Source organism: Chiloscyllium punctatum, chromosome 5 (genome assembly GCF_047496795.1).
Source record: "Chiloscyllium punctatum isolate Juve2018m chromosome 5, sChiPun1.3, whole genome shotgun sequence".
NCBI classification, from domain to species: Eukaryota; Metazoa; Chordata; class Chondrichthyes; order Orectolobiformes; family Hemiscylliidae; genus Chiloscyllium; species Chiloscyllium punctatum.
The window spans coordinates 95,863,400-95,887,810 of NC_092743.1; the positions used below are offsets into that span (position 1 = coordinate 95,863,400).

The 24,411-nt window shown below is 42.4% G+C and overlaps 1 protein-coding gene across 1 annotated transcript in view; it reads left to right on the forward strand.

Moving 5' to 3' along the window:
* The window catches only part of bmp6 (bone morphogenetic protein 6), a 134,125-nt gene that overhangs the window by 85,082 nt on the left and 24,632 nt on the right, over positions 1–24,411 (forward strand). Inside the window, exons 4-5 of the mRNA XM_072570813.1 lie at positions 1,011–1,208; positions 23,872–23,948. Of these exons, the coding sequence (XP_072426914.1) occupies positions 1,011–1,208; positions 23,872–23,948 (275 nt within the window). The remainder of the gene's footprint in view (positions 1–1,010; positions 1,209–23,871; positions 23,949–24,411) is intronic.

The following is a 24,411-nucleotide window of genomic DNA, read 5'->3' on the forward strand; positions in this document are numbered from 1 at the left end:
ACTTACTTTTATGCTCCCTTGCCTCACCTCTCTGATCTTTACACAATACTTTTCCTTACCATTTTGGGATCTCTAGCAATACCTCCTGGAATGTTCAGTTGCCCCTTACTGAGCTTCGTACACTAAGGCCTCTGAATTTTCTAAGTATAGCTAACTTTTTTGATTTTCGTTAAAAATCACGCAACGCCAGATTATAGTTCGACAGGTTTAATTGGGAGCATTAGCTTTTGGAGCGCTGCTCCTTCATAAGGTCACAACCACCTGATGAAGGAGCAGCGTTCCGAATGCTAGTGCTTCCAATTAAACCTGTCTGACTATAACCTTGTGTTGTGTGATTTTTACACCCCAGTCTAACACCAGCATCTCCAAATCAATCTTTCTCTTAGGCCCTTTTCTTGCCCAAGTGCCACGAAAGAGGTGCTGTTCTTAGCTAGCAAGAAAAATAATTGCATGGTAGCAGTAAATAAAAGTATGTTTGGTGAGATATAATAACAAAGACCTCTGGGAGATGGACATTTTGAATAAGATGTGATTGTGCCAGATGAGAATTCAATTGCAAAACAGCTCACAAGTGATTAGTGTTAGATAGTTCTCCACATCCAGAAGAATGTTTATGGGGACAGGTGCATGTCAAACAGCGATCTTGCGCTTGAAGCGTTTATACGATTTTAGAACAGAGCAGGTACTGAAATTTATAGCAGGAAGTCGATGCTCTTTCTAAAACAGTACTGAACTTAAGTGTGATTCAATCACTGGTGTTTGTTCAGCAGGTTCCTGGAAGGTCAATTGGGGCTATTCAAAGTAATTGTGGATTATAGCCAGCAAGTAATGGAAATGTTTAAAGTGGACTTTTTGTCGTCACCATGCTGTATCTCTACATTGTCTTTGGAACGTTTTAATTGTGACTTGGAGCGTAAAACTAGCACATGTACTTAAGAATGCAAATGCAGATTGTGGAAATGTTTTGACTCAGTACATTTGTTTTTACTTCACATTTCATGTTCTTGCAGGACAAGGTATCAACCCCAAAATGGCAGGTCTGATTGGGCAACATGGGCCTCATGACAAGCAGCCCTTTATGGTGGCTTTCTTCAAAGTCAGTGAGGTGCACATTCGGACAACACGATCAGTCACAAGCAAGCGCAGGCACCATGGCCGCACCAAATCTACATCCGTTCAAGAGTCGCCCAGAGCAGCAAGTTTAACTGGTAAATAAGACCAGCCAGCATTAAAATGTTCATTCATTGATTTTCTGCCTGTTCAGGGTAAAAAGAAGTGTTCTAATAACAAATATAAACCAAAAGAACTGCAGATGCTGTAAATCAGAAACAAAACCGGCAGTTTCTGGAAAGGCTTAGCAGGTTTGGTAGCATCTGTGGGGAGACATCTGTTAATGTTTCAGGGCGAGTGACCCTTCCTCAGAATCATTCCAAAGAATGGTCACTGGACCCAAAACATTAACTGATTTCTGTTCACAGGTGCTGTCAGACCTACTGAGTTTTTCCAGAAATTGTTGTTTTTGCTTTAAGAATAATTTTTGTCAAGTTCTAAGTGAATAGAAGTGTTGTTGTTAAAGTGTATGGTCTGACCTTCTAAAAGACATTGATGAATTTCTTCCAGTTCTTTCTCAATCAAAGGGCATCTTGTGCTCTAGGCTTCTGGTGTTGGGAATTGAATTCAGAGTGCAAACTGAGTCCTTCAGCAGCTGGGTTGGAGACAAAATAAAGTGAAGTGTACAATATAATTCACTTTCATTTGTATAAGATCCCCTCAGCATAATGCTACTGAATGTAAATGTTCCTAATAACTTCTATTATGTGTGTTTTAAATGTGATTTATCTTTTCTGTTAAAACCTGTGCCACAACTCCCTCAAACACCATTCTATTCATGTATTTCATTTTGTCTTCCAAATTGATTTTGATTCTGTACTGATTGATATATTCTGTGTAAGCAGGTTCTGGTGCTGGGTGTTTATAAATAGGAACTAAAGAGAAAAGCAATTGGTGATATATCATTCAAATGAAAGTAAGGTGAAGGTAGTAGATGCAGTTATTTAGGATGTTTTTCTCACTGTCCATGATCCACTTTCTCCGGATGAATAATGTGTCAGTCATATTTCTAAATGTTCTCATTTTCCACCCACGCCCAACAGCAACAAAATCCGTACACACGTATTTCAACGTGTTCTTTTGTTTTTGCAATACATTGGTTGTAGAACAATAACTTTCTTCAGCTATTATTCATAAAGAAAACACTTTTTTGTTTTCTTTATACATCTGTCCTTGCCAGCGAGAACTGTGAAGAGATTTGTACTTTGGTGCTATTGTTCATTTGAACAATCACTTTAAAAATAGTAAATATGCTCAATACTTTATACTGGGGTCATGCCCACAATTTCCATACAGAGTTTAGGATTTCCCTGGCACTTGGGAAGAAGGGACTTGTACATACTTGCCATTGTTATTGTGACACAGGAGACCATTCAGTCCAATTACCTGCAGAGCATCCAGTCTATTCCATTTGCCCACCTTATCCCTATTGCATTGCAAGTTTGCTCCCTTCAAGTGACTGTCAAGTTTTCTTTTGAAAATATTCTTCATCTTTTGCTTCCGTTACCCTTGCAGGCATCAAGTTCCAGGTCATCACTACTTGCTGTGCACAAGAAAAAAAAGCTGTTACTCAAATTACCTTGTATCTCTTACCCAGAACCTTTTTAAATCTGTGAGAGTCCTTATGCCATCAGCTAACAGAAACTGCTTTCCTTTACCTACCTTATCTAAACACAATCTTGTACGTTTCTTCCAGATCTCACCTCCCTCTCCTTTGCTCCAAGGAGAGAGCTTCCAGTTTCTCTGAAGCTACGCTTGTTGCTAAACTGCCTTGTCCCTTGAGCTATTCTGTAAAAATGAATGGTTTTTATAAAGCCTACTCAAAATTAATCAGTGTCATGACTCCGCTGGGAATAGTGTGCAAATAGACCAATTATTGCACAAGCTGTGACAAATGTCAAACCACCGTGATGATTGATTTTCCTGACGACTGCTATTCAAAACGGAAGTAATTCATGCCAGTTTTGCACCATTAAATTAACTCTTGTAAACAAGTTTCTTCTTTAACACATGACGAAAAAATTATTGATTTACTATTATGCAACTTTTGCTATACCACCTCAAGACTCAAACATGCATGCATTCATTCATGATTAAGGCAGACAAAACAGGTTGTTTGGGGAAAATATAGTCAAGGAAAAACCAATTCTGTAAATCAAATTTCAGACTTCATGGGGGTAGGGGATGAGTTTCTCACAGTTTAGCAATAATGTCTCAATATTGTCCATGCAGTAATGATTTGATCTATGATCCAGCAGCTGTTTGGGTGTACCTAAGGTGTTGTATTGGAATCCTTTCTATCAAATCTCTAGGTTTCTTAGCCTGGTTTTCACTCGGAAGAGAGGGGAGGGAGACAGACAGTGCGGAGGTATGAGTGCACTGCCTCGCAAGTCTGTGAAAGTGCGCTTTAAAAGCAAATCCAAAAGGCTGTAGTAAGAGTTTTTTTTAATTCAGAGTTCTGGTACCATATTCAAAGTATCCACTTCACTACTCAGAAAAGTAACAAACTTAGATAGCTAACCTGTCTGCCACACAACTTCACTTGACCTTCAAGTTGTATAAAAACTTTCTAGTACTTACAGCAATGTAGCAACTTCCCTTTACCAGTTTACAGTCCAGGAAATGTGGTCCCTTGCTGCAATTAGTATTCAAACCAATTGAAAAAGTAAAGCCAATTCACTATTGCACGCCAAAGTACAACTTATTTACTGCAATAAACAGGAAGTAAGGGAACAATTCAATTGTCCGGATCGTGTTGATGAACAGTGCAATCATAAAAGAATGGCAGAAAAACGAGCTACCGTAAATGGCCCAACGTATATCATTCATTCCTGAGGTGCTGCATTTTGGGAAAGCAAATCTTAGCAGGACGTATACACTTAATGGTAAGGTCCTAGGGAGTGTTGCTGAACAAAGAGACCTTGGAGTGCAGGTTCATAGCCCCTTGAAAGTGGAGTCGCAGGTAGATAGGGTAGTGAAGAAGGCGTTTGGTATGCTTTCCTTTATTGGTCAGAGTATTGAGTATAGGAGTTGGGAGGTCATGTTGCGGCTGTACAGGGCATTGGTTAGGCCACTGTTGGAATATTGTGCACAATTCTGATCTCCTTCCTATCGGAAAAGATGTTGTGAAACTTGAAAGGGTTCAGAAAAGATTTACAAGGATTTTGCCAGGGTTGGAGAATTTGAGCTATAGGGAGAGGCTGAACAGGCTGGGGCTGTTTTTGCTGGAGCGTCGGAGGCTGAGTGGTGACCTTATAGAGGTTTATAAAATTGAGGGGCATGGATAGGATAAATAGACAAGGTCTTTTCCCTGGTGTCTGAGTCTGGGAGTCCAGAACTAGAGGGCATAGATTTCGGGGGAGAGGGGAAAGATATAAAAGAGACCTACGGGGCAACTTTTACACGCAGAGGGTGGTACATATATGGAATGAGCTGCCAAAGGATGTGGTGGAGGCTGGTACAATTGCAACATTTAAGAGGCATTGAGGGGGGTATATGAATAAGAAGGGTTTGGAGGGATATGGGCAGAGGGCTGGCAGGTGGGACTAGATTGGGTTGGGATATCTGGTTGGCATGGACAGGTTGGACCGAAGGGTCTGTTTTCATGCTGTACATCTCTATAACTCTAAGCAAGCTGCAAACCCTAATCGTAATCTGTGACCGCAATCAACTTTTATCCAATGTTGTGTAACTGGGTGCACTATAAAGATTTATGCCTTATCAGGAGACAGCACTGAAAATCAATCTGTTTTTTTCCCACAAAATGGACTTTTAAATCACAGGATTGACAAAGCACCGATGATTTTTGTGCTTGGAATTTGAATTGCTATCCATTACAAATATCTAGATTCCAAAGATCGTGACCCCAGTCCTACAAAACAATATGCTGATCTCATTAGAGAGAGATGAGTGGTGGTGATTTAACCTGAGGGTCACTATGCCTCCAGGTGAGGGGAGAGGTTGAGAAGGAGAGTCCTTCATGGTAACCTCAGTCAGTGCGGGAATTGAACCCACACTGCTAGCATCATGCTGCTTCGCAAACTGGTCATCCAGTCAACTGGAGGAGAAAGTGAGGACTGCAGATGCTGGAGATCAGAGCTGAAAATGTGTTGCTGGAAAAGCGCAGCAGGTCAGGCAGCATCCAAGGAACAGGAGAATTGACGTTTTGGGCATCAGCCCTTCTTCACTAATGAAGAAGGGCTGATGCCCGAAACGTCGATTCTCCTGTTCCTTGGATGCTGCCTGACCTGTTGCGCTTTTCCAGCAACGCATTTTCAGCATCCAGTCAACTGAGCTAACCAAACCCAAAATAGATTGGAGCGTGTTATTTCGCTATTTAAACTTTAACCCACTTATTATAATTCCCTTCTACACACAGACGGGCACAATAAATACCTGGGTGTCTGGGCGTAGAGACTAGAAAAGCAGTTCAATGCTTGCTGTCCAGAGTTTACTGAAGCGACCGTTTTGTTCATCAGTTATTTTTTGATCTATCTTTGCCAGATACTTTCACTTGTTTGCAGAAGGCACCATGTGACTGGTTCACATTTATAATGATCTCTGACCTGTTCATTAACAGTCGCATCTTTCGACAACTGATGTGGGGAAATAACTTGGCTAACTTGCATAGTTTCCAAAGCAAGGTGATGCCTCAAAGCAGACACCAGTAAAAAGGCAAAAATATTTCCTCATATAATGAAGAAGTTCCAGTTTCCCCATACTGCAATATCTTTATGCATGTATCTCCTCCTTTACAGAACAGGGATCATGTTACTTACCAGTGGCTGGTTTTAGTGCACCTTCAGGATTTGATTTACAGTTTGCTGTTGTTGAACAGACATTCTCAACATATGGTAGTTCAGCCATTTGAGATGCTTGCATTACACACAAGGGGAAGATGGTAGTGTAGTGGTGATGCCATTGGGCTAGTCATTCAGAATCCTACACTAATGCTGTAGAGACATGGGTTTAAATCTCACCATTGTAAATTCACTTAAATTGAAAGCTACTCTTAGTATGGATGATTATGGCAACTGATGGCAGTTTCATAGAAAATTATCTGATTCACAAAGTCTCTTGCTTTCAGTGTTTTTGTAGACTCTGGCTCCAAATCTTCTTGAAATTTAAAAATGCAGAACACAGTAGATGTGATTCATTTTATGTTGAAGCTGTATATTGATTATTTGAGTGACTGTTTATTTGAACACTGGAGACTGTCAAAGAGGTGGTAATCCAGGAACAGCTTAAAGATATTCCCGTGAGAGGGAAAGCAATGGCAGCCAAAGCAATAGATCCTAGGCTAATAAAGACATAATTGTTAAAAATGAGACAGAAAAGGGCAGCTTAGGACAATGCTAGCATTCATAAAACAGTAGAGAATCCATTTGAATTTAGAAGGTATGGAGAAATCTTAAGGGATTAGAAACCTGCTAATATTTAAAAGGTAGCTACATATAATTTATAAACCATGGAGAGTGGATTAAGCCTGTCAGCCTGATATCAGTGATTTGAGGAAATGTTGAGCGGGTAATGCAGGAGTGGGGTTGGGGAAGAATTTCAGTTGGCATTTAGGAAACCATAGGCAGGTCAACACAGATTTGTCAATCGCATTTGACTAACTTTATCAAGTATTAATGAAATAATGGAGAAGGTGGGGTGGTAGATATGTGTGAAAAAAGTGTGTTTATGCCACATAATAGGCTTGCTTACAAAATTGAAAGCTATTAAAGTACATGAGAACATAAAAGCCCTGAACAGCAGTAGGTAATTTAGTCCCTGAGCTTGCTCTGCCACCTAATACGATCATAGCTGATCTCCTCTCATTCTCAACTCCATTTTCCTGCCTGGTCCTCATCAACCTTCAATCTGTTTGTTACTAATTAAGTATCTGCCTATCTCCTCTTTAAATTTGCTCAAATATCCCAGCATCCAACCGGAACTACACAAACAGTACGCAGACTGTAGTTGAACCAAGACTCAGTGCAGGTCTAAATAGTTTTTCTATTTTTGTGTTTTCCTTTACAAATTAAACCGAAGCACTTATTTTGCTGGGTTTTTTAAAGTTCATTCATGGGATGAGGGCTGTATTTATAGCCCATCCCTAATTGCCCAGAAGGCAGTTAAGAGTCAATATTGCTGTGGGTCTGGAGTTACATGTAGGCCAGGTAAAGATGGTAGTTTCCTTCCCTAAAGGACATTAGTGAACCAGATGGGATTTCTTAACAACTGACGTTGGTTACCTGGTCATCATTAGACTCTAAATTCCAAGTGATTTTTTTATTTGAATTCAAATTCCGCCATCTGTCATGGCAGTGCCAAAACTCAGTCTGTAGAACATGAGCTGGGTGACTGGATTAGCAATTCGGTGGTAATACTACTAGGCCATTGTCTCCCCTGTTATGGTCTTATTGACCTGTGTCACAACTTGTGATTTGCATATTTGTGTTCGCAGATCCCTTTTATATTCTTACCACGTTTAGATTTGTACTTCTCAATATGTGATTTCTTAAAATTGTATTTATCTGTGAACTTCAATTCCTAATTATTTGCTCATTCTGTAAGCTTATCCATCTCACCTTCTGTATTGACTGTCTGCCACATTTTTTGTCATTTGCAAATTTAGAAATTGGATTTTTGATTCCAAAGTCTAAGCTGTTAACTTAAACCATAAACTGAACTGATCTTGGTGGAACTCCATACTTCCCACCAGTCTCGTTGAATAACTACTCCAAGCTTTCGATCTTGAAGTCAACTTGCAATCTATTCAGTCACTCTTTCCATAACTCCATATTCTCTTTGTTGATTAATTTATGGTTTGGGACCTTATGGAAATCAAGATTTTTACATTCACTGCATTAACCTTGACAATTCTCTTTGTTATATATTCAAAAAATTCCTTGTGGTTGCTTCAACTTTCTCCATTGAAATTATTGTTATTATGTTTTGGATTATAGATATTCTTCTATTTTCTCCTTTTAATTTTAAAAATCCACAACCTTCCTGCTAACAATGTCAGGTTGATTTGTCTAAAATTCCATGGTCATGTTCTATCTTCCTCCTTAAATATAGTTAGAACTTTAACTTCCTGCCAGTCCCCATCTTCAACAAATTATTGAACATAACCTTATGAATTAATTTGATTGTAGTGAGGGACAATTGTTGTCTGCTTCGCTGTCCTATCCTTGCCCACCATAGTCCTGTGACAAACCAAGCTTCGGTGACTGGAGTAGATCTGGGTTGTGTTGTGTCTCATTGAGCTTTGGACATTCTACTGCACAGTGCTGATCCGCCTTCAAGACCATCAGATTAAATTAGCTTTATCTTGCCACATGAAAACTGACCCCGCAGCAATGGCCAGGATATCATGGAGGATCAGAAACTTGATGGCTACCCTCTTAGCCTGCCTAAGTAATTGGGAGTGCACAAGAAGCCAAAACTGGAGGAGCACTGGTTAGCAAAAAAAGGTCAAAGGATGCAATACACTGTGACATGAAGAATGAAGAGAGACAATAGAGTAACTGAGGGACTGTTGCCAGTGACTGGACAGGAACCAGAGGACATGTATTTCAGGAAACTGGCAAAAAAAGTCTGTGGTGATCTGAGAAAAGAATATTTTTTAACAGAATTATTATTTCCTGCAATGCAGTGCCTAAAAGGGTGGACAGTTTCAATTGTGACATAATTTTTTTAAAAAAAGATAAAATGTTGAAGGGGAAGAATTTATAAGCTTACAGAAGGAAAAGAAATACCAAGACAAGGATTACGTGGTTGGCTCTGCACAAGAGGCAGTAAAGACAACCATGGGTTGCATGGGCTCCTCAGGTGATGTATCATTCTGCAATTGTAGCTATTCATTTGCAGTAACTGAGAAGTCTGCTGAGCAGCACCAGTGCACCAAAGCGAGAGGAAAATTATCCTCTTCGCAAACTTCATTGGCATTGGTCTGGTTTCAAACATTGTTTCCATTGATCTTTGAATGCTCTCATTGAACTTGTGCCATATTGGAGATTTATTATCTTATGTATGGGGTAATGTTCAGTTTCAACAAATTATACCAAGGCGTATTGGACAGGTGGAATTGGGCTAATCTTGCACCTTCCCAAAGTGTTTTGTTCAAATTAATTACATTTTTGAGAGATTTTTGCCAGAAATGTGGTTTCTTACGCTGCTTTTTCTAAAGTCAAACAAAGAACTCATTGAACAGATATCTCTTACAGGCAAAATGTAGAACTAAAGATTTGAGTAAAACCAGATGTTTCATTTGATGAAACCTTTAGCAATCCCTATCTCTGTAAAATATGTTACCATAAGGACTGTGGAACGTTTATGTTCATTTCAATTGGCTCAGTCAAGCAGTAGAGTAAAACCCTTGACATTCTCATTATTTTCTGTAAATCAATTCTTAACACAGGCCTACGGCATAAATTTCAAAATGTTGACATGTTATAAGCACAATGTTTTAAATAAGGTTGGCATACGTTACCAAGGTGAAGCAGCTGTCAATGGTCCACCTTGTCTGTATTGGAAAATGGAGAATAAAGTCTAAGGCCATGTAGAGAATGGGTGCTGTAACTTCCTATACGCAGAAAAACACAAAGCTTGTTTTTAATCGAATTCACACAACAGTGAAGAGGCAGTTTAGTTCATCATTCCCAACATGACATACAAATTCTTGTTTCTTTTAAACTTTAGCTGAAATTGTGCCCATGCCCATGCACTGTTGAAGATGAGAGAAAATCTTTGCTAATGCGAGAGATAATCTACTAAATTTATTTCAGTTAAAGCTCTTTAATATGTAAACATATAAACAACTATAGGACTATTCCAGTGCACTTCTGGCTAATCTCCCGCATTCTAAATTCCATTATCTTGAGGGTTGATCTACACCTTGCCTATTTCTTAACTGACAGCAAATCTCACTCCCCTCTCAGGCATGTGTTTGCCGATGTATATTGGATCATCGTCATCATCATCAACCAAAATTCCCCTCATCATTTTCTTGGCTTTGTCATTCCCTCTATAATCTCCTTGAGCCTCTAAACTCTTAGAAATCAGTGCTCCTCCACTTCTGGCTTCTGGTGCAATCCCAATTACAATTGCTACACCTTTGGTTATCCCTTTAGTTGTCTAGACACCAGGCTGTGCAGATTCATGGGGGCAGAGGCAAGTTTGGGCCTTGTACGAGATCTATCGGCATCTTCAGCATTGCGGAGGTGGGCTCAAAGAGGGCACATACCAGCAGCAGAGTTGAGTTTGGGCCAGTGCAGTACTGGTATTGGTGGTGTCTATTTTAGCCAGGTCCAGCAGAGGCAAGATGGCGCCAAAGAGTGACAACTTTTGGCTCGGAGGCAAAGGGGACTTGTGCCTGGCCACCAGGCACGTGGCGAAGCACTTAACAACAAAGACTGTAAATTTCAATGCATCTTCTTTTCTCTTCTACCTTATTATATTCTACGTTTGGGTTTATTTTCTGTTTTCAGATGGCCCTGGAGAGTGGTGACACTGTACAACAGTTTTCACTGTATTTTGTAACAAAACACACATGACAGTAAATAAATCAAAATTCCATCACTAAACCTTTTCCATTTGTTCCCCCTTGCTTTGCTGCTACAAAATGCTCCTTAAAACCTTTTCTTTTTGTGGTGTTCGGTGTAATACTTTGTTCCATAAAGCTCCTGTGAACTAGTGTGAAGGTTTCATTATGTTAAAGTTGCTGTCTAAACATAACTTCTCGTTGTAGTAAGCCTTTGTGCTGGTGCCATTTTTATAAACTTGACTTCTGGGAGGAAAGTAAACCATAAGAGTTGCTCATTTAACGGAAGTGTAGTGATTGTGTTAAGTGGTACCATTAGTAGTCCCTCTTGACGTGACACTTTGAGGCATGTGTCAAAGTAAAGAGAATGGTGTTCCTTAACACGTGCTTTTGGCCATTTTGTAAATTGTGGTCTTGTCGTTCGGCTGTAAAATCTCATGGCTGAAAATTGTTTGCATTAGCAGGTTGGAAATTCCACTTCGTGTTTAAATGAAGTAAAACTCATGGGACTGCACTGACAGCTGCCTGAATCATAAAAAAACAACCTGTCATTGGCTGCATTCAATCCAAATTCTTGCTGCCTGTTAGTTGCCATAATGAATCGGGCAAGTAACTAACATCACTGACCATTCCCACTTTGAAGAATTCAGTCAGCCCCAAATGGTGAAAACACTTGTTTTATTTTATACTTGGGTGGGGGCCAGAGACAAAAAAACACAAGCGAGGGCAAGTCATTAATCATAAGGCTGAGCCCATGGTTACGCTTGGTTGTGATCTGCCCTGTTCTTTTCTCAACAGGCAAAGCAGAAAAATGTGGGCATTGTTGTATGTCTGAAGATCTGTGCAAAAGACTTTGGTCTGATTATTGAGCTGAAGGAAATGCTCTGTCAAAAAAAAAGTTGCTATCACTTTAATCTGAAACCCAAGCCCCTGATGGGTTTGAGAGGATATTTAAAACCTCCTGTCCCTATCCATTATTGCCTAATTGTAACACAGCCGTACTTACAGTTTTAACAAGGTTGCTAGCCTGATGCAGACATCTTGGTGGAAGGGTTAATGCCTTTGCCTTTGTAGGTTGATGAGCTGTCATTTAACATTTTTTTTTAAAAATACCTTGAGCTTGGTTGTAGTTGTTTGAGGGAGTTTCATTCATTAGCTTGTTAGAAGCAGATCCGGCCGTTTAACATGTGGCGTAAAACTTTATGAGCAGGAAGTAGCATTTACTGTCAGTGGAATCTTAAAGCAGACAGCTTCTTGTTTAACTTAATGAGGCAACCAGTGGTGTGTGTGGAAATGCAAGACTGAGTAATATATTATCGATTAATGACATGATGGTGAGTACATCTGTAGCGATCCTAATTAAAGTTTCATTAGTATATGTGGAAAAGACAAAACAATCTGTTACAAAGATTATCATCATTGTTTGTATGTACAAAAGCCTTAATGGGAATATCCCTGTAGGCACCTTTTATTTGGTTGTCCACATTAAATGACTATTGTCTAATGTCTACATTGCTGCTTGGGCTTGTATAAAAGGATCACTTAATGAGCAGTGAGCCCATTTGTAGTAATGAGTACAGACAAGTTAGCAGGGGAAAGAATTGAAAGTGATGCTCAGAGTATGTAGTATAAGTTAGATTGTGCACCTTATTTGTTTCAGAAGTATTATTGAGGAAATTTGTTCTGGTGTACTGCTTGTTAAATTAACTATAAATATAAATTGCTTGCTTTAGAATATGAATAGAATAATAGAGTTTGATTATCCTTGGATTTTTACCATGCCAGCTGTGCACATACAGGTAATTCTCCTATAATGCAGTAGTTGTGTTCCCGTGCAACGCTATTATAGAAGATCGGGCGATATAAATAATGGGGCCTAAGGGGAAAAACAGGGTTCAGGATAAATCACCAAAAAATCAGTAAAATCGAAACAAAAGTAATAGTTAGTCAAACAGAAGCAATAGGTGAAAGTGAGGACTGCAGATGCTGGAGATCAGTCAAGATTAGAGTGGTGCTGGAAAAGCACAACAGGTCAGGCAGCATCCGCGAAGCAGAAAAATTGACGTTTTGGGCAAAAGCCCTTCATCAATATTGAGGCACGGAGCCTTCGGGACGGAGAGATAAATGAGAGGGAGATGGGGCTGGGGGGAGGTTAGCTCAGAGTACAGTAGGTGGATAGAGGTGGGAATGAAGGTGATAAGTCAGAGGAGGGTGGTGCAGATAGGTGGGAAGAAAGGTTAGCAGGTAAGACAGGCCATGAGGATGGTGCTGAGCTGGTAGGTTGGAACTGGGGTAAGGTGGGGGGGGGGAGGGGAAATGAGGAAACTGGTGAAGTCCACTTTGATGCCCTGGGGTTGAAGTGTTCTGAGGCAGAAGATGATGCATTCACTTCAACCCCAGTGGACCTCACCAGTTTCCTCATTTCCCCTCCCCTGACCTTACCTCAGTTCCAACCTGCCAGTCCAGTCCTCCTCTAAATTCTCACCCAGTCTGAAATAAAGGTCCTTCTAAATGTAGACTACAATTCCCAGCTTCAAGCTAAGTTTTTCCAGGCTTGCAGAGCTGATTGCATTGCTGTTTAGCTGAACACACTGAATTTTGCAGGTAGAGGATCCTGAGGCTGAGTCTTGCTGTTCAGTTAATGCTGGGGTCAGGAATCACGGAATAGTAAACAGGAGGTTGCTTTTATTAAAAAAAAGTGTCCGCAATTCACAAATCACGATACAACCAAATTGTGTTTAATAAACGTATGTTATAGGAGAGCTACCTGTATGATGAGGGCCAATGCTAGCAGCATCTTTTGTTCAGCTTGACTTTCCAGTGGAGGTGCTAACTTGTAAAAGATGACATTTGGTGAATCAGTTCATACTCAGTCCACCTGAGCTCCATCACATCTTTTCTCATCTACATCTACCATTGTACCCCTCTATTCCCTTTTCTCTCATATGCTTATCTTATTTTCCCTGGAATGCACAGATATTAGTTGTTTCAGCTACTCCCTGAGGTAATGAATTCCACCTTCTCACTACCTTGTTGGGCAGAGGCTTCTCCCAATTGATTTCTCTGTATTCGCTCTCATGGGCTCACTGGGATAGTGTGCAGGAAACTGAGCCCATGACTAATTTATAACACTAACTTTAAACTCTCTACTTCTAAAGAAAAATCCCATACACCTACAAACAGGTTCGACAAGATACCAATATTACAGACTAGGAAGGAGTCAGTGAGGCACAGTTCGGATACCAGTCCACATTGTAGCTTCGTTGATGTATCTTCCTTAGTTCCCTTTTGGATTTGGACACAGTTTGTTGAAAGGTTTATCCTTTCAACGTTTCTGAAAGTGTTTTTTTTCTTTCTTTCAAGAGACAATTTGCAGAGACTGAGAGAAGAGCTAGCAGTTCGGTTTTCTTTACTTCTCCACTCAGAGAAGGGGGAGAAGCTTTTCTCTTTCTGCTGTGCAAAACTACCATCTTCTGCAGAAACTGTTACTATGTGGAGTGCTCTTGAGCACACGAACACATGCACATTCTGATTAGGGGTGGAGTAACAATTAAAACTCTGTCACTGGGTAAAACTGCTATGAACGCACCTATGGAGCCATGGTTCAAGCACCCTCCCACATCGCTTGAATAAGGCAACATTGCCGATACAAGAGAGTTCTGGTAATTTTTTATAAAATCTGCAACATCATCTTCCCTTGGGTTTAAATTAGCAGATTTTCCTGTTTTAAGGCCACAGTTTAAAAAAAAATCTTTACACGATTCTACCAAAGCCTTTCATTTTAAAGACCTCTATTACATCGACCGGTGGTCTTTCTTGCAAGAAAGGAAAGGCCCAGCCTGGAATTCCTCTGATATGTACATCCATGTATTTCTGGTTTCAACCCTGTAACTCTTTGCAGCAGCTTTAATGTTTCAATATCCTTAGAGTACTGGGTGCAGTTTCAGTCACCATATTTGAAATGCAATTTGGCCATGTTCAATGCAGGGTTTATCATAGCATCTTTTAAGTCTATCCCTCTAGACTGTTTGGTTTGCTTAGAAGAAGCATCCATTTCAAATTGTTATAATGCCAAGTAGTGATGAATTACCAAAGTTGAAAAATGTGGTGCTGGAAAAACATAGGCCAGGCAGCATGCGAGGAGCCGGAGAATTGACATTTCGGGCATAAGCCCTTCTTCGGGAATATGAGGCTGGTGTGCCAAGTGGGCTGAACTAAAAGGTAGGGGGGAGAGAATTTGGGGGAGGGGCGCTGGGAATACCATAGTTGGAAGGAGGTGATGGTGATGGTGATGGTGAGAGTGATAGGCCGGAGAGGGGGTGGGGGCGGAGAGGTCAGGAAGAAGATTGCAGGTCAAGAGGGCGGTGCTGAATCCAAGGGTTGGGACCGAGATAAGGTGGGGGGAGGGGAAATGAGGAAGCTGGAGAAATCTACATTCATCCCGTGTGGTTGGAAGGTTCCTAGGCGGAAGATGAGATGCTCTTCCTCCAGGCGTCATGTGGCCAGGGTCTGGCGATGGAGGAGGCCAAGGACCTGCATGTCCTTGGTGGAGTGGGCGTTAGTGTTCAGCCACGGGGAGGTTGGGTTGGTTGGTGCGGGTGTCCCAGAGGTGTTCCCTGAAACGTTCCACAAGTGGGCGGCCTGTCTCCCCAATACTGGATTAGTGGTGCTGGAAGAGCACAGCAGTTCAGGCAGCATCCAACGAGCAGCGAAATCGACGTTTCGGGCAAAAGCCCTTCATCAGGAATAAAGGCAGTGAGCCTGAAGCGTGGAGACATAAGCTAGAGGAGGGTGGGGGTGGGGAGAGAGTAGCATAGAGTACAATGGGTGAGTGGGGGAGGAGATGAAGGTGATAGGTCAAGGAGGAGAGGGTGGAGTGGATAGGTGGAAAAGATAGGCAGGTCGGACAAGTCAAGGAGACAGTAACTGAGCTGGAAGTTTGAAACTAGGATGAGGTGGGGGAAGGGGAAATGAGGAAGCTGTTGAAGTCCACATTGATGCCCTGGGGTTGAAGTGTTCCGAGGCGGAAGATGAGGCGTTCTTCCTCCAGGCATCTGGTGGTGAGGGAGCGGCGGTGAAGGAGGCCCAGGACCTCCATGTCCTCGGCAGAGTGGGAGGGGGAGTTGAAATGTTGGGCCACGGGGCGGTTTGGTTGATTGGTGCAGGTGTCTCGGAGATGTTCCCTAAAGCGCTCTGCTAGGAGGCGCCCAGTCTCCCCAATGTAGAGGAGACCACATTGGGAGCAACGGATACAATAAATGATATTGGTGGATGTGCAGGTGAAACTTTGATGGATGTGGAAGGCTCCTTTAGGGCCTTGGATAGAGGTGAGGGAGGAGGTGTGGGCGCAGGTTTTACAGTTCCTGCGGTGGCAGGGGAAAGTGCCAGAATGGGAGGGTGGGTCGTAGGGTGGTGTGGACATGACCAGGTAGTCACGGAGGGAACGGTCTTTGCGGAGACCACATTCCCCAATGTAGAGGAGACCACATTGGGTGCAGCGGATACAGTAAATGGTGTGTGTGGAGGTGCAGGTGAATTTGTGATGGATATGGAAGGATCCTTTGGGGCCGGGGGGGAGGGGGGGGTGTGGGCACAAGCTTTGCACTACTTGCGGTTGCAGGGGAAGGTGCCGGGAGTGGAGATTGGGTTGGTGGGGGGGTGGACTTGACGAGGGAATAATGTCTCCTGAATGCTGATAGGGGTGGAGAGGAAAATGTATCCCTGGTGGTGGGGTCTGTCTGGAGGTGGCGGAAATGATGGAGGATGATACGATGTATCCGGAGGTTGGTGGGGTGGAAGGTGAGGACCAGTGGGGTTCTGTCCTGGTGGCGATTGGAGGGGTGGGGTTCAAGGGCAGAGGTGCGGGAAGTAGAGGGGATGCAGTGGAGAGCGCCGTCAACCACGTCGGAGGGGAAATTGCAGTCTTTGAAGAAGGAGGCCATTTGGGTTGTTCAGTAGTGGAATTGGTCCTCCTGGGAGCAGATGCAGGGCGGTGGAGGAATTGGGAATAGGGGATGGCGTTTTTACAGGGGGCAGGGTGGGAGGAGGTGTAATCTAGGTAGCTGTGGGAGTTGGTCGGTTTGTAGTAAATGTCTGTGTTGAGTTGGTCGTCCGAGATAGAAATGGAGAGATCTAGGAAGGGGAGGGAGAAGTCTGAGATGGTCCAGGTAAATTTGAGGTCGGGGTGGAAGGTGTTAATAAAGTGGATGAACTGTTCAACCTCCTCATGGAAGCATGGGGTAGCGCCGATACAGTCATCGATGTAGCGGAGGAAAAGGTGGGGGGTGGTGCCAGTGTAGCTGCGGAAGATGGACTGTTCCACATATCCTCCGAAGAGGCAGGCATAGCTGGGGCCCATGCGGGTTCCCATGGCTACTCCTTTGGTTTGGAGGAAGTGGGAGGGTTGGAAGGAGTTGTTGTTCAGAGTGAGGACCAGTTCAGTCAGTCGAAGGAGGGTGTCAGTGGAAGGGTACTGGTTGGGTCAGCAGGAGAGGAAGAAGCGGAGGGCTTTGAGGCCTTCGTGATGGGGGATGGAAGCTTTATAGGGACAGGATGTCCATCGTGAAGGTAAAGTGTTGAGCGCCGGGGAAGCGAAAATCATGGAGGAGGTGGAAGGCGTGGGTGGTGTCCCGAACGTAGGTGGGGAGCTCTTGGACTAAGGGGGACAGTGTCGAGGTATGCAGAGATGAGTTCGGTGGGGCAGGAGCAGGCTGAGACAATGGGTCGGCCGGGTCAGTCTGGTTTTGGATTTTGGGTAGGAGGTAGAAACGGGCGGTGTGGGGTGGGACTGAGGTTGGAGGCAGTGGATGGGAGATCTTCTGAGATGATGAGGTTATGGATAGTCTGGGAGATGATAGTTTGGTGGTGGGAGGTGGGGTCATGGTCGAGGGGGCAGTAGGAGGAGGTATCCGCGAGTTGGCGTCTAGCTTCAGCTTCAGTGCGCCAAACTACACTGCGCTACACTTGTCTGCCGGTTTGATGGTGAGGTTGGGGTTGGAGTGGAGGGCTGCATTTTGGTCTTTTTGTGTTCTGACCATTAGAAATTATCTGCAAATATTACTGTGTTCAGCTTTTCTCTGTCGGTATCTCTGTTTGTACCTCCCTGCCACCAGCCTGCTATGACTGTCTGTCTGTCTTTTTCCCTGACCACAGCCTGTCCACACACACTCACATCTAGCTTCCCCGTCTAGGCCCTGATCCCTATACATTGTTTGCCCTCATCAAGCATTTGTAGGTTGTAAGTGAATCGGAATAGGACTTTAGCTTACATAGAGGTTTCACTTCAGGAGATAGCAAAGCAATTTGGAGTCAAATGAACTATTCTAGAAGTATAGTCATTACTGCTATGTGGGCAATAGCCAATATCTGAGCAGTGAACCCCTGCAACCAGCAAAGAGATACTGACCAGATTATCGGTTCCAGTGATATTGCTCGAGGGAAGCTCTTGGTCCCCAACACACTGGGAAGCACATCTGCTGTTTTTCATATCAGTGCTTCGGGATCTTTTACATCCAAATGAAAGAGCAGGAAGACATTCAATTAGATTAGATTACTTAGTGTGGAAACAGGCCCTTCGGCCCAACAAGTCCACAATGACCTGTCGAAGCGCAACCCACCCAGACCCATTCCCCTACATTTACCCTTTCGCCTAACACTATGGGCAATTTAGCATGGCCAATTCACCTAACCTGCACATTTTTGGACTGTGGGAGGAAACCGGAGCACCCGCAGGAAACACGCACAGACACTGGGAGAATGTGCAAACTCCACACAGTCAGTAGTTTTAACCCCCTGTCTGAGATGCAGCATCTGTGACAGTGAGGCTGTCCCTCTGCATTATTCCAGAATGTCTGAGACCTCCATCTCTAACACAAATCCGACCACCTGATCCTCACCTGACACTATTACATTATGCAGTTGTACACAGGAACTTACACTTTTCACAAATGTAATTTAACTGCAATGCATTAAGATCCCTCTACTCTTTTGATTTGTCTTTGATCCTGTGCAGGTGAATCCTGCATCAGTTTTTGTCTGTTCTGTTAGTCATCACTAGTTTTAAAAAAAAACAAGGCCTTCTCTAAGAATGAGATTTAATATAAAAGACTACCTGCGGGCTCTTTGCTTGAAACATAACCACTAAAGCAGAGCGCTTCCGGATAACAAAGGAAAAGCCACAACTATGATCAGACTCCTCTTCCTGCTTCACAAGTGCGCACTGTTTTTGTATAAAGCCATTGCTTTAGAGAAGCCAGATCCAGCCGCATGACTTCATCCAGTGCCTGGGTGATTGTAGTTTTTTTTTGATGTGATTCACTGTGCTCCAAGTTAATTCCCTAAATTATCTTGGAATGAGACCACCAATGTACAGTATAGTCATTCTGAAGAAAATGTGGTGCTTTCTATCATGGTGAATGTACAGAGGCCAGGTGGGCTACATTTTCCTCTTTCTGGAAGCAGCTGAAAGTTTGACTTAGTATTAGCTGTATTGCTGTTGTTATTTCCCACTTGCACTGCTGGTTTTCTATTGTCTCATCTTCAGTTTCCTGCCTCTTGCCAATGGTTAGACAGTGTTGTGCCAGCTGCTTGTGCTCTGGGCAATTGCGTTTTCATACACTCTTCCAATCCAGTGTGGAGGCAGGCTATTCAGCCCATTGAGTCCACATGAACCCTTTGAACAGCTGCTTGTTCAGACCCATCCCCCTTCCTTATAATTCACATTTCCCATGGCTAATCCACCTAGCCTGTACATTCCTAGACACAATGACCAATTTAGCATGGCCAATCGACCTAACCTTTTCATTTGTAGATTTGACTGCTCTCTACAGATACACTGTGAGGTCCCAATCTTTTCTGAGGTAATTGTCCACAATTCGGCTTTATCAGGAGGAAGCCCGATATGACAGGTGTCTTGGTGTCTGCTTTCTGAGCCATCATTGATTTGCTCGGACCTCTTTCACAATTCCAGACTTCACTGCACTGAAAAGGGTACGGTCTACCATTAACACCATAAGCTGTGGTGAGGTACTAGTTGGTGTGCCTTACCTGCTGCATGGAGGTGGAAGTGACAGCTGAGAACTCAGGGGCATCAGTCAGATTTATTCACTAGACTATATGGCTGGCAATGGCTCTGAAGTGCTCCTGCAGTCACTGAGAAAGCTGCTGGTTACCAATGTACTGAGTATCTCTAGCGTTTCTCACTGTCTAATGTGGCTGCTACTGGAAAATGTTTCAAATCCCCTCTCCTTGGTTATTGATGCAGCAAGGAGATACATCAACAGACACTGGCCTCCACCCTCTCACCTCCAAGTTTTATTTCATCTCTTGTCAAAGAGAGCTGCTCCTGCACAAACAAGAGGAAAGTCTCACTGCGATCAAACCAGATCTCTACATTTTCCCTCTTTGGTTTTATGTCAATAGCCCTTGTGTATTTAGCCATTGCCTTTTTCCGCTGCCCACCCAGAACATGTGCTGAAGATCATTGCAAAGTTAAGTAGTGGTATAAAATGTTTCAATTTAGTCACTCGTTTGTGTAGTAAGATCACTTAAATAAACAGGGAGGGTCTTTAAAAAAACGATGAACTCTGAGCTACTTCAACTTAGTGACTTCAGTGGCAGTTAATTATGTTGGAGCATTCAATAACTTGGCAGCTTCAGGCTTGTCAAACAATTCCAGAGAGTGTTAACCTCAGTAAATGTTTGTCTGTTCTCCAAGAGGAAATGCAAGATAACCTTAGCAGGCTCAGCAGGAAAGGGAGCCTCAACAAGCGCACCAGTGTGGAGGGTTCCTCCTAGCCCTTCCTACACAGCTGCACTTACTTAACAAAGTTCCAGCTGTCATAAAATTCAGGGCATAAAGGGTTTTCCAACGACGTAATAGAGGCCAGCATCAAGGGGCGAGGAAGCACCTTGACACACAGGCATGTCCAACGCACTATTTCCAAAGAGCTTTGGAAATAAATCAGCAAAACTTTTGTAATTCTCCTTAACTCTACAAATCCCAATTCCTTTTGTAGTTTGCGATTGCAAGGCTATATTTTTAAACTCCTGTCAGCAGCCATTTCTATCCATGCTGTGACACAGTCCATTGGGCGCGAGTGTTAACCTTGGATTACTTTTCATAACCGTGTGGGTATTTTTGCATCTCTGTCCCTTTCTAGTTAATCACAGGCATATAAATGATTCGTGTAACATTTTGAATGTTGCAGGACAGTGCAAACACGACGCAAATCATCCCTGAGCTGAAATGTGTGCCATGCACCTTCCATTGCAGATGTGATCCGTATTGTGTGTCAAAGGGGGAAAGAGTCTGGAACTTTTATTCTTATTTGTGGAAAAGTAACATTAGGCAATGTAGGCTTAAGCAGAGTCTCAACACTCTTATTATTTTGTTGGTCCTGTCATAAAGGCAGCGGTGAATTTTCTGTTCTCCCTGTAGCAAAGGTGGTTTTTAGAATTCTTCATTACTTCTCCCTCTTCAAAGCAATGGTGTATTTCCCTAAACCCCATTCATTAAGTCCATTTTAAAAATGACCCACAGTAAATCACTCTGGGTGAAAACTAAGTAGGTTTTATTAATGCATTCAAATCCCAGGGGAATAGTTCACAAGCTGCACACAGACAGCCCACCGGCCTTTGCCACAGCAGTTAATTGTGCACAGGAGTTCAGTTGCAGTTGTTAGTGCAAGCGCAACAGGTGTAAACTGGGAATTGGATATCTTTGCAGGTGAAATGTAAGACACTTTCCCAAACACGGGCTCTGGAGGCAGAATAAGATTCAAGGTAGGCGCTGGCCAAGCATGGTGCTGCTTATCATGTGTTTTCTTCTAGTACCACCAGCAGACTGACTAAAGGTGTCAACACTGCCTAATTAAAGGTGTTCAAAACCCAGCTCTGTAGCTGGAATTTTGATGAACCACTTTTGTTAAAATGGTGGGATTCATGGGAGGGAAAGTTTGGAGAAGTTCAGACAGTGTTTTCCTAGGAGAAGAGGTTTGGTAGAATCTAGAGTTCTTGATCTCAAAATGAGATATCATAGTGAGAACTCTTTTGTTTAAATCCGGTCCTTGGGGGGTCACCAAACCATCAGTTCAAGGGGCAGTTTGGGATGAACATCAAATGCTGGCTTTGCCATATCTCTCAACCCTTGAACCGTAAACATGGGCTTGAAACTGAAACTGAAAATGAAAAACGATACTTAGCATGCATCCTGAAAGATTTCACTAGTGAAGATTCTAGAATCCTATCACTTTTTATGAGAGGTCCTAAACTTAAATTCTGTGACTTGTAAGCAGCTTTAGAACGGTGTTAAGTGAAACTAGCAATGAAACCTATAACTGCTGATTGTGCTCATGAAGTCCCTCTGAACTGTTGGTCTGTTATCAGGGCTGTCTGTCGATCGGTGCAAATAATCAGTTAGTACAAAACTTAGTTTGCTTTTTCTTAAATAATCATTAAAGTGAGCATCAGAGGCTGAGGGGTGATCTAATAGAGGTTTATAAAATCCTGAAGGGTGTGAGTAGGGTGAGTAGCCATGGTCTTTTACCCAGTATAGGAGAATCCAAAACTAGCGAGCATGGATTAAAGGTGAAGGGGAAAGACTCAAAAGGGAACTAAGGGGCAACTTTTTCAAGCTGAGGGTGGTGTGTGTATAGAATGAACTGACTGAGGTGGGGGCTGGTATAATTACAACATTTAAAAGGTATCTGGATGGGTATATAAATGGAAAAGTTTAGAGGGATATGGATCCAAATGCTGTCATGTTGGACTAGATTAATTTAAGATATCTCGTCAACGTGGATGAGTTGGACTGAAGGGTCTGTTTCTGTGCTGTGCATCTCTATGAAAACCAGCTTAATGTGAAAAGGAAGACCAGACTCTCTTTTTGAGGAAGTGATGCCCGAATGGGGCATTTGAAAAGCCAGTGCTAAAAGTGTACTTAAACTTTTAACAAAATAGCACCTTAAAGGGGGTAAAGAAACCTTTGTTAGTTGCAAACCAGGCAAAACCTTTTGAAGCTGCAGGTTTGAAATAGGATGGAGAATGGTATAAACTAGGAAACACTATTTGCTATTTCTGACCTATGTAACTGATTTTGAACCTGAGTTGGATGTTCGTCCAATTCACAAATGATGCTGTACTAAATGGTTGGTGTGTAATGTACAATAGTCTTGCGAAGGAGAGAGACTGAACAGTTTAGGAAGAATTTGAGCACTGATGCCAGAAATGGACAGACAGTTATGAAATTCATTGAGGATCATTCTGGGGAGGTGTTCTAAGCGTTACAACAGATATAACAAAAAGTCTTGGCCAGAGAAATTGGAGTCCATAAGAGCATAAGACATAGGAGTGGAAGTATGGCCATTTGGCCCATCGAGTACACTCTGCCATTCAATCATGGCTAATGGGCATTTCAACTCCACTTAACCGCATTCTCCCCGTAGCCCTTAATTCCTTGTGACATCAAGAATTTATCAATTTCTACCTTGAAGACATTTAGCGTCCCAGCCTCCACTGCACTCTGTGGCAATGAATTCCACAGGCCCACCACTCTCTGGCTGAAGAAATGTCTCCCCGTTTCTGTTCTGAATTTACCCCCTCTAATTCTAAGGCTGTGTCCACAGGTCCTAGTCTCCTCGCCTAACGGAAACTATTTCCTAGCGTCCACCCTTTTCAAGCCATGTATTATCTTGTCAAATTAGACCTGATGCTAACCCCACAGAGTCTTCAGATAAATGGTTAACAGAGAAGCGATTTGGCATATTAAGTAAACCTACTTTTCTTTTTAAGTTGAAGGCCAGTTTCATGAAGCTATGTTTTTTTTTGTGTGGAAGATTCTTTCTAATACTATTGCTCAGAAAAGTTTTAAATTTTGGAAATTATGCTAAATGGGACCACAGTGATGAACCACACTGTCAGGAGACTTGGTTGTGGGGGACAGTGCGAGAAGTTCTGAATCCAGCTTTGAAAGAAAACAAATAGGTGACATTAATAGAACCAGGCAAAACATTGAATCAAGTGGAATGCTGGAAATCCCAGTTGCCTAGATATGGAACACCATGGCTACTGGCCAGTGGATTTCCAAGTAGAATTGTGGAGGTCAAAACCTGGGTCATTTGAGGGGCAATTGTTTGCTGAGAGAATGGATTTCTCCTTAGAACCAAAATGGCTCATCCTACATCTGCACTTTGACTATTAAATAAAGCACTTAACTTTATTTCTTCTGACAGAATACAACACCAGTGATCAGCGACAAGCTTGCAAAAAGCATGAACTGTATGTGAGTTTTCGGGACTTGGGATGGCAGGTAAGAACAAACCCTTTTTTTCTTCCTTTGTCATTTATGATTTTATTATCCAAGCTGGAAGCCCCTATGCCTAATAAGCTTGAACTCAGGAAAGCTGCTCAAGTCAATGCACACATATATTCAGGGAATCAAGTGGTTTGTTTTAATGTATTATTCTGTATTTTAGTATCCATTTGTTTGCATTTTTAAATCTCTTGCACGTAATACATATTACAGAGCAAAAATGCATGTAAAACCAAAAAAACTAGTTAGCTTAAACAGTCATTGAAGAAACACAGATCATAATGTTTACTGATTTTTATGCTTTAGGACATAATGGAGTCAGAGGTAAAGCATTCAAAAGATAGCTGTGACCTGTTGAGCCTGGTCCATCATATAAGTGCAGTCATGGCTGACCTTTTACCTCCATTCCACCCTCTTGCTTTATTTGTGATCTTGTTTAATTCCCTTAGTGCTTAAAACA